We start from the raw sequence: 14256 nt of genomic DNA, 5'->3' as shown, positions 1-14256 counted from the left end.
GTTATAGTAGCAACCAAGTTAGATTTCACAATTACTTTTAAAAATATCAGGTTTATTTTAATATCTTACTGCTTTTCAAATTATTAATCAAGTTCTGAAGAAATAATGTAAATACAGCATATTTCCATATGCCATGGGAAGAAACCACAATTACTTTTGCATCAACCTAATAACTGTAATCACCATGCCCTGCGGTAGATCTCCAAAAGGTATTCCTCCTGTCTAACTGAAACTATACCCTTTGACCAACACCTCCCATTGGTGATTCATGTCTCCTCCCACCCCTCACTTCCCCCAGACTCTGGTACTCTCCATTTCTATGAGTTCAACTTTTTTTGATTCCACATATAAGTGAGATTGTGTGGTATTTGTCTTTCTGTGCTGGCTTATTTTACTTGGAACAGTGTCCTCCAGGTTCATCCATGTTGTCACAAATGACAGAATTTGCTTCCTTTTTAAGGCTAAGTAGTATTTCATTGTGTATGTATATAGCACATTTTTTTTACCCATTGTCCTGTCAATAGACAGTTAAGTTGACTCCATAGCTTGGCTATTATGAATAATGCTTCAGAGAACGTGGCAGTGCCGCTGTCTCTTCAATAGACTGATTTTAATTCCTTTGGATATGTATCCAGAGGTGAGACTGCTGGATCGTACAGTAGTTCTATTTTTAGTTTGTTGAGGAACTTCCATACTATTTTTCACAATGGCTGTGCTAATTTACATTCCCAACAGTATACAAGGATTCCCTTTTCTCCACAACCTCACCAACACTTATCTTTCATCTTTTTGATGATAGCCATCCCTATTAGGTGTGAAGTGATATCTCATTGTGGTTTTCATTTGCATTTCCCTGATGATTGGTGATGGGAAGTTTGTCTTTTCTATTTGGACCATGTACCCCATATTACTTTCTAAGTTGTAACCTTGTATTTGTTCAATTTTCCCAGCTAAACCAAAAGAAAGAGGAAGTAGAACAGAAGAAGAATGAATATAACTTCAAAATGAGGCAACTAGAACATGTGATGGATTCTGCTGCTGAGGATCCCCAGGTACTTTTCAGAAAAAGAGATTATTTCAGGAGGAAGAAACAGTTTTGTAAATGATAAAAATTTGGAAATTACGAAGACCATACCTTTGTCTTTTTAAAGAAAAAGATTTTCACTAATACCCTCTGTCTGCTTTTTACTTGATGAAAGTACCAGTCTTTTATTTCCTTGGAAAAGAATTAGAATAATAAGCTAAGTAGCTGGAATTTTTTTTTTTTTTTTTTTTTTTTTGGCAGATAGAGTCTTGCTCTGTCACCCAGGCTGGAGTGCAGTGGCACGATCTCGGCTCACTGCAGCCTCCGTCTCCCAGGTTCAAATAATTCTCCTGCCTCAGCCTCCCAAGTAGCTGGGACTACAGGCGCACACTGCCACACCTGGCTAATTTTTTTTTCCATATTTTAGTAGCGACAGGGTTTCACTGTGTTGCCCAGGCTGGTCTTGAACTTCTGAGCTTAGGCAGTCCATCCACCTCGGCCTCCCAAAGTGCTAGGATTACAGGTGTGAGCCACCATGCCCAGCCGCAGCTAGAATATTTTTTATGTGCTTGACTTTTACATTTAAAAGAAATCTTTATAATATCACTTAATTGGATATTTGGATGAGATGTGATTTTATTTTAGAGCCCTAAAACACCACCTCACTTTCAAACACATTTGGCAAAACTCCTGGAAACACAAGAACAAGAGATAGAAGATGGAAGAGCCTCTAAGACTTCTTTGGAACACCTTGTAACAAAGCTAAATGAAGACAGAGAAGTCAAAAATGCTGAAATCCTCAGAATGAAGGTAACTGGATTTTTTTTTTTCTCAGTAAATTTAATTCTTTTTAAAGAGACCAAGTCTCACTATGTTGCCCAGGCTGGGCTCAAGTGATCCATCTGCCTCAGCCACCCAGTATCTGGCACTATAGGTATATGCCACCATGCCCAGCCAGTAAATTTAATTTTTTGTTTTGTTTTGTTTGAGACGGAGTCTCCCTCTGTCGCCCAGGGTGGAGTGCAGTGGCACGATCTTGGCTCACTGCAAGCTCCACCTCCCAGGTTCACAGCGTTCTCCTGCCTCAACCTCCCGAGTAGCCGGGACCACAGGCACCCGCCACCACGCTCAGCTAATTTTTTGTATTTTTTAGTAGAGACGGGGTTTCACTGTGTTAGCCAGGATGGTCTCGATCTCCTGACCTCATGATCCGCCCACCTCGGCCTCCCAAAGTGCTGGGATTACAGGTGTGAGCCACTGCACCCGGCCAACTTAATTTTTTAAACTAAGCAGCATCCTGAGTATACAAAATTCAAAAAGCACAGAACTGAAAGGTAGACAGAGAAAAGTATTCCTTCTACTTTACTGTCCCTGGAGGCTCCCAGGGTAGCCCCTTTCTTTTAGAGCTTTTTAATGCATACATAACCACATCTCTAAGCATTCTCTCCTGCCCCGTTTGGTTTTTACACAATGGTATCATATACCGGTTGCGCCAGCTATGCTCTCATCAGTAATGAAGGTGAGAGCATGTTTCCTTAAACCTCACCTCATGGTGCTATCTGAATTTCGGATCTTTGTCCATTTAATAGCTAAAGCACTAAATGATGTAATTTTAAATTTATATTTTTCTTAAGAGTAAAATTGAACATCTTGTTTTTCTGTTTCTATGAACAATATCCATTACCCATTTTTCTATCGTTGGAATTTTTCTTATTGATTCATAGGCATTTTTATATATTAGAGAGATTTTTTTTAGTCTCTGATAAATTTAAAATACTTTGTTTTCCATTTTTTTAAGCTTCCTTATAGTGTTTTTACCCAGTTACTTGGTGGTATGTTGTCTGAGTAGTGGGGTGTGCACATGGCTCAGGGGTGGGGCACATGGAGGAGTGTCTGGGTAGGTGTGTAGGTGCATGGGGGAGGATGTGATGCTCCACAGAAGATAGCATTTATCCTGTGAGGTCATTGCTCTGCAGGGAGTTTTTGTTTAGGAACACAAATTGTTCGCTTTAACCAAGGGATGTATATAAAGACAGCACTTAATCTTGAGTTTTGTTATTCGTGAAGAGGATTATTCCCGATCTTTTTATTTAGGGCAGTTGTCAGTATGCTATCTCAGGAATTCGGCTGTTATCCAGACTGGCATGATCTTGAAACTTAGAAGGAACTGGGTCAGGTGAAAAGAAATCAGATAATAGGCAAGTAAATCCAAAAGGATATTCCTTGCAGACAAGTATTTATTTCTTCCAGATAGCTATGTTCATGATTTTCAAGTTAGGATGCAATTGAGTATTTTGTGGGATGAGCTGTGACATCAATTTTTTGTTTGTTTTAATTAGAATCTACGTAATAAATAGAATCGAATAGTTGAGAATATTTTTCAATGTAGAGATTTTTGTCGTCTTTATTCACAAAGGAACTTTAATTTTTAATGAATTCTGTGATATTGATTTTAAAAATCTGTGTTCAAGACACTGTGGATGTGATCATGAGTCACCATTCTAGGCCTCTAATAGCTTGTCACAGTCTGCTTTTCATGCAGCAATACCCAGTGCAGTGTCTCTGCATAGGAACTTAAAAGAGGAATACCTGTCTCAGTGGTGGCCTTGGGGAGCTAAATGAAGCCTACTGTAATGTGTTTTTTGAAAAGATACGATTTGATATGTTATTAGGAGCAGTTGTGTGAAATGGAAAACCTACGCCTGGAAAGTCAGCAGTTAATAGAGAAAAACTGGCTCCTGCAAGGTCAGCTGGATGATATTAAAAGACAAAAGGAAAACAGGTGAGAAAGAACCACGAGAACTCTATGGGCTAGATCTTGGCCTGGCTGTGTGGAGTTAAATGAGGTTGGAATTGGTTTCACAGGTTTCCCAAGGTGTACAAAGTTTCTCACTAATCCAGGAGATGGTCTTTTGGTTGATTTTGAATCAGGTCTGATCTGTTCACCTTTGCATTGCTCTGCAGTGTGTTTTTGGCATTGTTGCGATTGTTTTAAAGTGATTGAAATGAATTTAAAACATGTGAAATACTGAAACCGAACTACTTATATTTAAAAAAAATTTTTTTAAGGTATAATTAATATCGACAAGGTTCAAGAAGCCTTGCAGAGAAAGGGAGAATTCCCTACTAGTTGGCTTTGCTTAGTAACTCATGGGCCAGGGAAAGCCCCTGGGCAGGACAAGAAGGATATCTTTAGCATTTTACAGAAGAGCATTCTCTTGGGTTTAGACATCTCTCTGAGTGTGTTTTGGCTTCAGGTAAGGCAGTTTTGTAGTTGCATTTGCTGATACATTTGCATAGTGTCGGGGCAGCCATATCCAGACTTATATCTTGTCTTTGACTTAAAAGTCATACGATTTTCAACATATTTTTTTACCCTTTTAGTACTTCACTTTCCTTAACAATAAAATGAAGAAAATGTTAATTTTCTCACAAGGAGTTTTAAAGATTAAAAATTACATGTATAAAGTGCCAGTTACAGTGTTTGGTAGCAGGTGTCAGTCAATGAAAAGTAGTTATTAAGTACACAAGGTAGAATTATGATTCTGCCTATTGTAACTTTCTGAGTGAGGGTTTGGAGATGATAGTGGCCTGTAAAATTATGCAAGAAGTCGAATTGAATCAAAGTGGGATCTCCGAGATAGAAGCCCTTACCGAATTCCACTGACTGCTGTCCATGCTGTTACCACATCTTTGACAAAGAAGCTTGTGCACTCCTGCAGCTCCCTGGCCCTGTCCAGAAACATCCCTGATACGAGTTGTTCAAAACCTAAATGAGGCAGGAGAGATTCGAGGATGGTAATGGCGGCTATGCGAAAATCTCTTCTTAAATGATTGTCTTCAAATTTTAGTGAGCATCAGAGATCTTATTCATTAGGGCTGGAGCAAAGCCCAGAATTCTGCACTTTAAAAAAGCACATGCCTCCCTTTATAGGTGATTCTGATGCAGGTAGTCCACAGTCTGCTCACCTAGTTTTCATATGCTCCATATATGTCCAATTCTATTAAAGAAAAGCCTTATATTTAGTATACTGTCTTTTGTCAAGAGCTACTGTGAGCATAGAACATAGAACATTTCTGGATCATTTGTAAAATGAAAATTTAAAATACCGTATTTCAGAGATACATCATGAGCTTACTACTTTTGCCCATGGATGCCACTAAGGACGCATCATTCAAGTCTTTCTTCCCACTACCAACATGTCTAAGTCAGAGTCTCTTAAATAGCCCAAATAGCCCGAATAGCTACAGAAGCTCTTCATCAGACGATTGAGCTTTGAAACAACCAATAAGAGTCTGGGGAGCCATTCTGAGTAGTGAGGAAAGCTCATGGATTATATAGCAATGAGAGACCCGAACACCAAGCATTCCAGGGCCTTTGGTTTGTCACAGATGGCACTGTGGAGGAGGTGGATGTAGCCATAAATCAAGGCCACACAAGGCAGATAAAAGAGTTGTGAAACCAAAAAGGGATGTCAAGAAAAGATCCTCAAAGGTGCCTGGTTAACTGTAAGAAAGATCTTTGTTGGTGGCATCACAGAAGACACTGAAGAACATCACCTAAGAGATTATTGTGAAGGTATGAGAAAATAGGAGTGGTTGAAATCATGACTGATGAGGCAATGGCAAAAAGAGGAGCTTTACTTTTTTAACCTTTGAGAACAGCCATGACTTTGCAGATAAGATTGTCTCTCAGAAATACCATAAAGTACATAAACACTACCATGAAGTATGGAAAACCATGTTGAAGAAAGAAATGGTTAGTACTTCAGCCAGCCAGAGAGGTCAGAGTGGTTCTGGAAACTTTGGTGGTGGTCATGGAGGTGGTTTTGGTGGGAGTAACAACTTTGGTCATGAAGGAAAAATTTCACTGGTAATGGTAGCTTTGGAGGCAGCTGTATTGGTGGATATGGGGGCAGCAGGGATGGCTATAATGGATTTAGTACTTAAATGATGGAAGCAGTTTTGGAGATGGTGGGAACTACAACGATTTTGGCAATTACAACAACCAATCTTCAATCAATTTTGAACCCATGAAGAGAAGAAACTTTGGAGACAGAAACTCTGGCCCCTAAGAAAAAAAAAAAAAGAAAGAAACTCTGGCCCCTGTGGTGGCTGAGGCTACTATGTTGCCAAACCATCAAACCAAGGTGGCTAAGGCATGTGAAAGTTGCCAGTACCAAAATGGAGGCACTTATGTCAGAACCCTAACAAAGTGGAGTCAGGAGGCCATAAAGAAGTTCTCACTGCACATGCCTATAATATACCTTATCGCAAGAAATTCCTGCAGGTCCCACATGCCCCACTTCTGCACTCACCCTGCAACAGAGCTTATCACAGGAATTTTTCAGGCCTGCAGTATTTCAGACAAGCTGCCAGCACCAGGACAGTTAACTCAGCAACAGCCATCTCCAACAGTGAACAAACGCCAGCTCCTGCACTGAGCTTCTGTGACCTGTGAGCTTTATTTCAAGCTTTATTTCATGGATTTCTCTTTGTCTTTAAAAGCTTTCCCTTTCCCCAAGTCCCCTGGATACACTAATGGCCCATCATAGCTTGCATACCCTGCAATTGCAATCCCTCTGCTATTCCTAGATAAGCTCGTTTGTTCTAAAGACCCTGTCTTTCTGAGTTTCTTTTTAGGTTGACAGGCAGTTCCAGTAGCAGCAGTAGCTATGGCAGTGGCAGAAGGTTTTAATTAATGCCAGGAAACAAAGCTTAGCAGGAGAGGAGAGCCAGAGAGGTGACAGGGAAACTACAGGTTACAACAGATTTGTGAACTCAGCCAAGCAGTTGGTAGCAGGGCCTAGCTGCTACAAAGAAGATATGTTTTAGACAATACTCAGGTGTATGGGTAAAAAACTCAAGGACTATATTTGTGACTAATTGTATAACAGGTTATTTTAGTTTCTGTTCTGTGGAAAGTGTAAGCAGTCTTAACAAAGAGTTTTAGTGTTTTTTTTTTTTCTTTGCACTCATCCTGTTGATTGCCAAATGTCATAGTCTGATCATGATGTTGAATAAATGTCTTTTAAAAAATGTTTTTCACTGGGTGTGGTGGCTCACGCCTGTAATCCCAGCACTTTGAGAGTCCGAGGCGGGCAGATATTTGAGGTCAGGAGTTTGACACCAGCCTGGCCAACACGGTGAAACCCTGTCTCTACTAAAAATGCAAAAAATGAGTCGGGGTGGTGGCACACACCTGTAATCCCAGCTACTCAGGAGGCTGAAGCAGGAGAATCGCTTGAAGCCGGGAGGTGGAGGTTGTAGTGAGCTGAGATCGTACCGTTGCATTCCAGCCTGGGACAGAGTAGGACTCTGTCTCAAAAAAAAAAAAAGTTTTTCATTTCATAGCCTCACATCCCTTATATATAAAAGAGCTACTCAGAATCTTCTTTGTGAAAAATTAGAGAAAGGGCAAACTATAGCTCAGGGGCCTAACTCAGCTCACAACCTGTTTTGTAAATAAAATTTTATTGAGACATAGTCACACCCTGTCATTTTAATATTGTTGTGACTGCTTTTGTACTACAATAGCCAAGTTGAATAGCTGTGGCAGAGACCGCATGGCTCCCAAAGCCTGAAATATTTACTGTCTGGTTCTTGACAGAAGACGTTTGCCGATCCTTGGATTAATGGACAGAAAACATATCTTTCCATAATGATTTGGGGTATTTCTTCATTGAGGACTCATTATCATTTTTGTCTAGGCTGCCAGATTTGTTAAGGGAAAGAAACCTCACTGTAGCTTCTGTTTTCCTTCAAGAAATGGTCTTTTACTCACCAGTGAGAGAGATATTCCTAGAGAAGCCTACAACATTCAGGAAGGTTCTCCAAGGAGGGAGGGAGGGATGTCTCTGGTCCAGGGGCTGCACACAGAAACTCAACTTATTATCCTCACCTGGTCAGGCTCACAGAGATAGATGTATTATCTAGAATGTAACTTTCTTACTTTATATATTGGAACATTCCTTTTCCATGAAGACATATCTGGTGCTTGGGACATCTGGCCCTGGTGTCCACATACATGGAAAGGCAGAGTAGTTATCAGAAAATGCCAACTGACTATGAAACCTGAGCAAAAGGGGAGTCAAGGACTCCACCAGCCTGAGGCCAGAGCGACCCTCCCTACCCAAAATGTGCCCCCTCCCAGCTGATCACATTCATACCAGGCTCTTGGCCCTTTCAGCCCCCTTTTGTTCACATTCGATCTTCAGATGTTACCACTTCTAACTAAGTTTCTACTGTATTTTACTTTCAACCAATCCTTGATTATATTTCCCACCTCTTCTCATCTTGCTTTTATACTGGGAGGAATCCTGAGTTCTGGGGAAGTGCCTTATTTCATCCCCATGTGTCAATCACATTTATCAACTGTATTGACTTGACCCAATCACAATAGAATTAGCCTTTCTTTGCACACCTTGGCATTGCTGCATATAATAGATTTGAATTTGAAATTGATACTTGAATATACTTAGCAGTGTTTTCCTATGCCTCCTCCCACCCCTGTTAATCTATGCAGTGATCAGAATCATCCAGACAATCAACAGCTGAAGAATGAACAAGAAGAAAGTATCAAAGAAAGACTTGCACAAGTAAGATTTTTTTTTATATAATAGTTTCTTCTTGTCTGAGCAATGCTTTTATAGTTAGTATTTATGGTAATATATTTTAGAAATCATTTTACTATTGAAATTCCTGTCTTTTCTGCATTTCCACTGTTTAGCATGATATTTACCATCAGTATTTAGACACAGCTGAGAATTAAGAATTTGTCTTCATGCCTAGATGGCAAGCCTACTGCTCAGCATGCACACATATAATTCTCCATTTAGAAGCAAGTACCAAGGCCTGTTTGAAGCCTTAGAGGGCATAGTGCATGAAGTCTTGGAAGTAGGTACTTCCTTTGTATATGTGTAGCTGGCACTGTGGAAAAGGATATTGGTTTGATTTTATTCACATGAAGGAGAATGGGCTGGTTCCTTTCTATCCTTTTTAAGCAATGTTATTTAAGAACCTAAGCGATCTTTTTCTTTTTTTATATCTTCTTATAGAGTAAAATAGTTGAAGAAATGCTGAAAATGAAAGCAGAGTAAGTGTACTATTTTGTAATTCAAAATCTCGATCATCTTTTCCTTATTCTCCTCTAAAGGAATGATATACTTAATACCACAAGGTAGGTAACTTCTTTCCTTCTGCAGTAATAAGTGAATTTAATAAATGTTTACAAATTGTTTTTTAAAATACCATTTGCTAAAGGGATTTCTCATGTGAAGCCACTTCAAAAGAAATCTTAAAGAAATAAATAGCAGGAAAAGCTTAGCTTCCCTTGAGGAATTGATGGGGCTTTTCCTCATGGACAATGAGAACAATATAACTACTGGGTGTCCCTTTTCACTTCTGCTTCTGGTTTCCTCTGATTTAAAACCTGAGGCCCTCTGAGACCCAAAGATCAATATTCTGATTTCTTCTGGTCTAGCCCTTGGGTCTCTTTGTGTTTTCTAAAGCCATGAGTTTAATTTATTCATAAAGTTTTCATATTAATTCACGTAGCCTTATAAATGGCCTCAGTCTTTGATGAGCAAGGTGTACTATATTTTCTGTAAAATTCAAACTAAGTAAGCTGGTTGGCATTAACACAAACAAAACGACATTAGAGAGCTATTGGGCTTTTTCTGGGTAGATACTCCTCATTAGGGATAGAGATTGTGAAACAGTTTTGCTTATTATACTGATTTAAAGGATTTTGAAACATCATATACCCTCTTGCATATTTTTGAAGTTGACTTTATATCTAAAATTTTTCATTGTCAGTTTAAATTGTTACAAAGAATAGACATTCTGGGATATACAATATAGTGACATTTGAAAATAAAGCTGTTGGCTGGGCTCAGTAGCTCACGCCTGTAATCCCAGCACTTTGGGAGGCCGAGGCAGGTGGATCGCTTGAGCTTAGGAGTTTGAGATCAGCCTGGGCAACATGGTGAAACTCTGTCTCTATTTCTAAAATATTTTTTTTAATAAATTTTTTTAAAAAGAGAAAAGAAAAGAAAGCTCTTGCCATTCTTTTAAAAGTATTTAACTAATTTGCTACTTTCTGTTTAAAAAATACATGAACAAATTTCTAAGTCTAAAATTTTATGTTTTTCCTTTTTCCTTTGTAATTGAATTTCCTTTCTACACCCTGCAGGATTTTATATTGATTTAATATATTTTCTGGAAAATTTTTTTATTGATAACCCCATCATACTACTTAACAATAAAATATATGTATGTACATACATACACACACACAAATTGAAAGTGATTTGTAAAAATTTATTTTAATCATATGGCTTTGTTATATTTATTACCAATTGAGTTCACATTACAATTATTAATCAGTGTGCCCTAAATTTACTGGAAATTTTTATAAGTAAGTATTATACTTAGGGAAAATTTTAGTGGAAATGCATCTCTTAATGTATTTTAACCTAATGCTTTTTCTTCAGTCAGCTTATTTTTCTGTTGTACTTCTCAAATGAGACAGGATTCAGCATCAACTCTTTTCCTATTTTCTGCTTTTATAGATATAAATGCTGAGAAATGTTGTTCACATAGTTAAGTAAATGGCAATGGAAGGAGTTTTGATAGGGTACTGTCTTCCAATTATTTGAACTTTATGCAAGTAAATATGTCAAAAATTACATGGTGATTTACCATCAAAAATTCTTTTTAATGATCAGCTGACAAAGACCACCCAATTTATGAAAGGTTTGTTACCCAATCATTGATTCATTTGCTTCATAGAATCAGAGTATACATAGGAAAACAGCCTTTTCACCTGTGTATGAGCCATTCAGAGTCCGGCTCCTAGCTAATTAGTGGTAAAGCTAAGTCAGAAACCCAGATTATTTACAGGATTTTTGAGAATCCAGCTAGTTAGTTGAATTACAGCTATTTTAGAACTAGTATCTATTTGAGGTCTTCTAGCAAAAAGAGTAAAAGCTATTTAACTTGGTGTATAATTTATTTCATAGTCTAGTAACCAAGAGTCTTCATGATATGCTGTCTCTGGAACATACAGCAGGCCAAACTTCACTGTGGGCAAGTGAAGCACACTTCAGCAAACGGCATGCACTGTTTTATCAATCCTAGCCTACAACAGCAATTTTAAACGTTATGTTATCCATATATTTGTGAAGATGTTTTTAAAAGTAATGGGGAAGCAATACGAAGCCAACAATGAATTGGGAGAGCATCAGTGCCCTTCTCCCCACACTGTCCTTCTGAGATCCACAGAATGTAGTCCAAAAACCACTTGCCAAGAAATTAGCTGGCCCTTAGTGTATTAAATTTTGTGTATTATATCATCCTAGCAATCAACAGCTAGAAATTAGCTGGCTTTGAGTGGTGTATTACATTTTGTGTATTATTTCAGTAATCAACAGCTAGAAATTAGCTGGCCTTGAATGGTGTAATAATACATCAACAGTCAACATTACATTTCATGAGCATTATAAAATAAAAAGCAGGCCTGGCACAGTGGTTCCACACCTGTAGTCTCAGGATTTTGGGAGACCAAGGAGAACAGGATTGCTTGAGGCCATGAGTTTGAGACCAGTCTGGGCAACATAGCAAGACTCCATCTCTATGGATAATTTTTAAAACATTAGCCAAGCACAGTGGTGCATGCCAGTAGTCCTAGATACTCCAAAGGCTGGAGCAGGAAGATTGCTTGAGCCCAAGAGTTGGAGGCTCAGTGAGCTATGATGGTGCCAGCGTACTCTAGCCTGGGCAGCAGAGTGAGACCCTGTCCCTAAAGAGAAGAGGGTAGGCATTTGTTTTGGGAAACTAACAGGATTCAGACCAATTTATAAAGTCAGTGAAATGTACATGAAGTATATAAATTCTAAACAACACATCCTTGAAGAAATGACTGGTGTCCCACTGTCTGAGGACCAGTTTTTGAAATCAGAAATGATCAAGATAGGGGATACTGAATAAACCATGCAGATTATAATAATACTTAAATTACATTTGCCCCAAGTAGGCTGAATCTAAACAATTTTATTCTGTATTTTTTTTGTTTAGAAAATGCTTTGAGGAGTTTTCCAAAATGAAAGTCTTGGGTAAAACAAAACCAAAAACAGCATATCTGATATGTAGCACTTACTGTCTTCTTTTCCCATCAGCAGAGGAGGGCTAAAGATTAGTAATACTTTCAAATCAAAATTCTGGCCTTGAAATACACATATCTAACTTGAGCACTGTTTTATGATTATATTTCTTTCAAATACTATAAAGTGATACCTATTGTTACAGCCTAGAAGAAGTCCAAAGTGCCCTTTACAACAAAGAGATGGAATGCCTTAGAATGACCGACGAAGTCCAACGAACCAGAACTTTGGAGTCTAAAGCATTCCAGGAAAAAGAACAACTGAGATCAAAGCTGGAAGAAATGTATGAAGAAAGGGAGAGAACATCCCAGGTGTGCTAGTGTGTTGGTGTTTTCATGATACTTAGAACACTCAAATGAATAGAACTAATTAGCGTAAAACTCACTTCTGTGATTGGGTGTCCTTAGTTCAGAGTTGCTTTATTGTATGAAGAGTTGTGAGGCCATGAAAGCTGGGATTCTGGACTCTCTGACTTCCTGTGCTCCTGGAAGGCAAGAAATAATGTGACTTTAAAAGAAAATTAAGACCTACTTCTCATTTTTCCCTCCTTGGATTGATTACCTGCAGGAGATGGAAATGTTAAGGAAGCAGGTGGAGTGTCTTGCTGAGGAAAATGGAAAGTTGGTAGGTCACCAAAATTTGCATCAGAAGATTCAGTACGTAGTGCGACTAAAGAAGGAAAATGTCAGACTTGCTGAGGTAAACCTAAAAATTATTCTGAATAAATTCTGTCTGGTTTAAAAATGATTATTTTATTAAAACCAAATTAAAACCTAATTATTGAATCAGTTAACTGCTTACTTCAGGGAGCTTCCTGAATTTAAAAAAAAAAAATGTTGGTCGTTGCTATTCTGAGCCTAATTCAATCAGTTACATGTCATAGACAGCAGATTCTTGTTTAATGTTTAGTTTGCAAATTGAAAATTCCAGTCTTAATTTGAAATATACACCTAATGAATGCAAAAAAAAAAAAACACTTCCTGTAAGAATTAGAGCCTTATTTTTTTTCCTTTTTGTTTTTTTAAAATTACTTAGGAGACAGAAAAGTTGCGTGCTGAAAATGTATTTTTAAAAGAAAAGAAAAGAAGTGAATCATGAGGATTCCGGTCAACTACCTAGGCATAACCTGGTTTGAACATGTTTCTTCTCTTTTACAAGTAAGACCTACTCTTGGCCACGTAGGAGAGCTAAATTTATGGACCTTAATTATTAAATGTTTTATAAGGTGGTGGTGGCTGAACCTCAAGTTTCTGGTGAACATTCTGCATCCATATACACCCTGTGACAGTCAGCAGTCTGCTATTAAGTGGCCTACTTCGAGGCTTTGAATCAACTTTAAGGGAAAACCTTTTGTCTTTGTAAAAATAAAAGCCTGTAGCCAAGGTTTACAGTGGACGTTAGCCAGATCCTTTTCTTCTTAGATTATGCCATAATCTCCTTTGATTCTTATGGAAGTTCTAACAATATATGGTGGTTCCAACACCTGCAGTGAGTTTAATGACTGACTTAGTAGCAGGTACAAGAAGCAAACTTGTTAATATAGATTATTTTTGTATTCTTACTTTAGGTATTTTCTTGAGCATTTTCCATGACTGTAAATAAAGCCATTTTTTAAGATAATAATTAAAGTGACTTACATTGTTCATTCTGTTGTTCACTGAACACATACTTAATGAACACCTACAATATGCCAGGCACTAATCATCAGTGAACAAAGCAAATAAATTCTTGCCCTCAAGGAACTTCTATGTATTGGGCCGTCTTTCTTTTTTATTGAGACAAATATTCCATTTTATGGGTATGCTACACTGTCCATTCACCAGCTGATGGATACTTGAATTGTTTCCAGTTTAGGACTGTTATAAATAATGGAGCTATAAATGTTCATGTATAAGTCATGGTGTGGACATATATTTCATATCTCTTGAGCACATGCCTAGGAGTAGAATTACTGGGTTATCAGAAAAGCATGTCTTTACTTTTTAAGACATTGCCTGTTTTCCAAATTTACCATTTAGGTATACCATTTTACATTCCTACCAACAGTGTACTCCAATTTCTCCACATTTT

General features: G+C 38.1%; 1 protein-coding gene across 2 annotated transcripts in view; it reads left to right on the top strand.

The window, feature by feature from the left end:
- The window catches only part of KIF15 (kinesin family member 15), an 89441-nt gene extending 75632 nt beyond the window's left edge, over positions 1-13809 (top strand). For both annotated transcript variants that reach the window (XM_030811982.1, XM_030811983.1), the window contains 8 exons: positions 951-1052; positions 1670-1834; positions 3697-3806; positions 8550-8622; positions 9082-9119; positions 12332-12497; positions 12754-12885; positions 13222-13809. In XM_030811982.1, the coding sequence (XP_030667842.1) occupies positions 951-1052; positions 1670-1834; positions 3697-3806; positions 8550-8622; positions 9082-9119; positions 12332-12497; positions 12754-12885; positions 13222-13284 (849 nt within the window). In that variant the 3' untranslated portion in view covers positions 13285-13809. The remainder of the gene's footprint in view (positions 1-950; positions 1053-1669; positions 1835-3696; positions 3807-8549; positions 8623-9081; positions 9120-12331; positions 12498-12753; positions 12886-13221) is intronic.
- Positions 13810-14256: the final 447 nt, after the last annotated feature.

This window comes from Nomascus leucogenys, chromosome 4, assembly GCF_006542625.1.
Source record: "Nomascus leucogenys isolate Asia chromosome 4, Asia_NLE_v1, whole genome shotgun sequence".
NCBI lineage: Eukaryota > Metazoa > Chordata > Mammalia > Primates > Hylobatidae > Nomascus > Nomascus leucogenys.
This window is presented reverse-complemented; position numbering and strand designations above follow the sequence as displayed.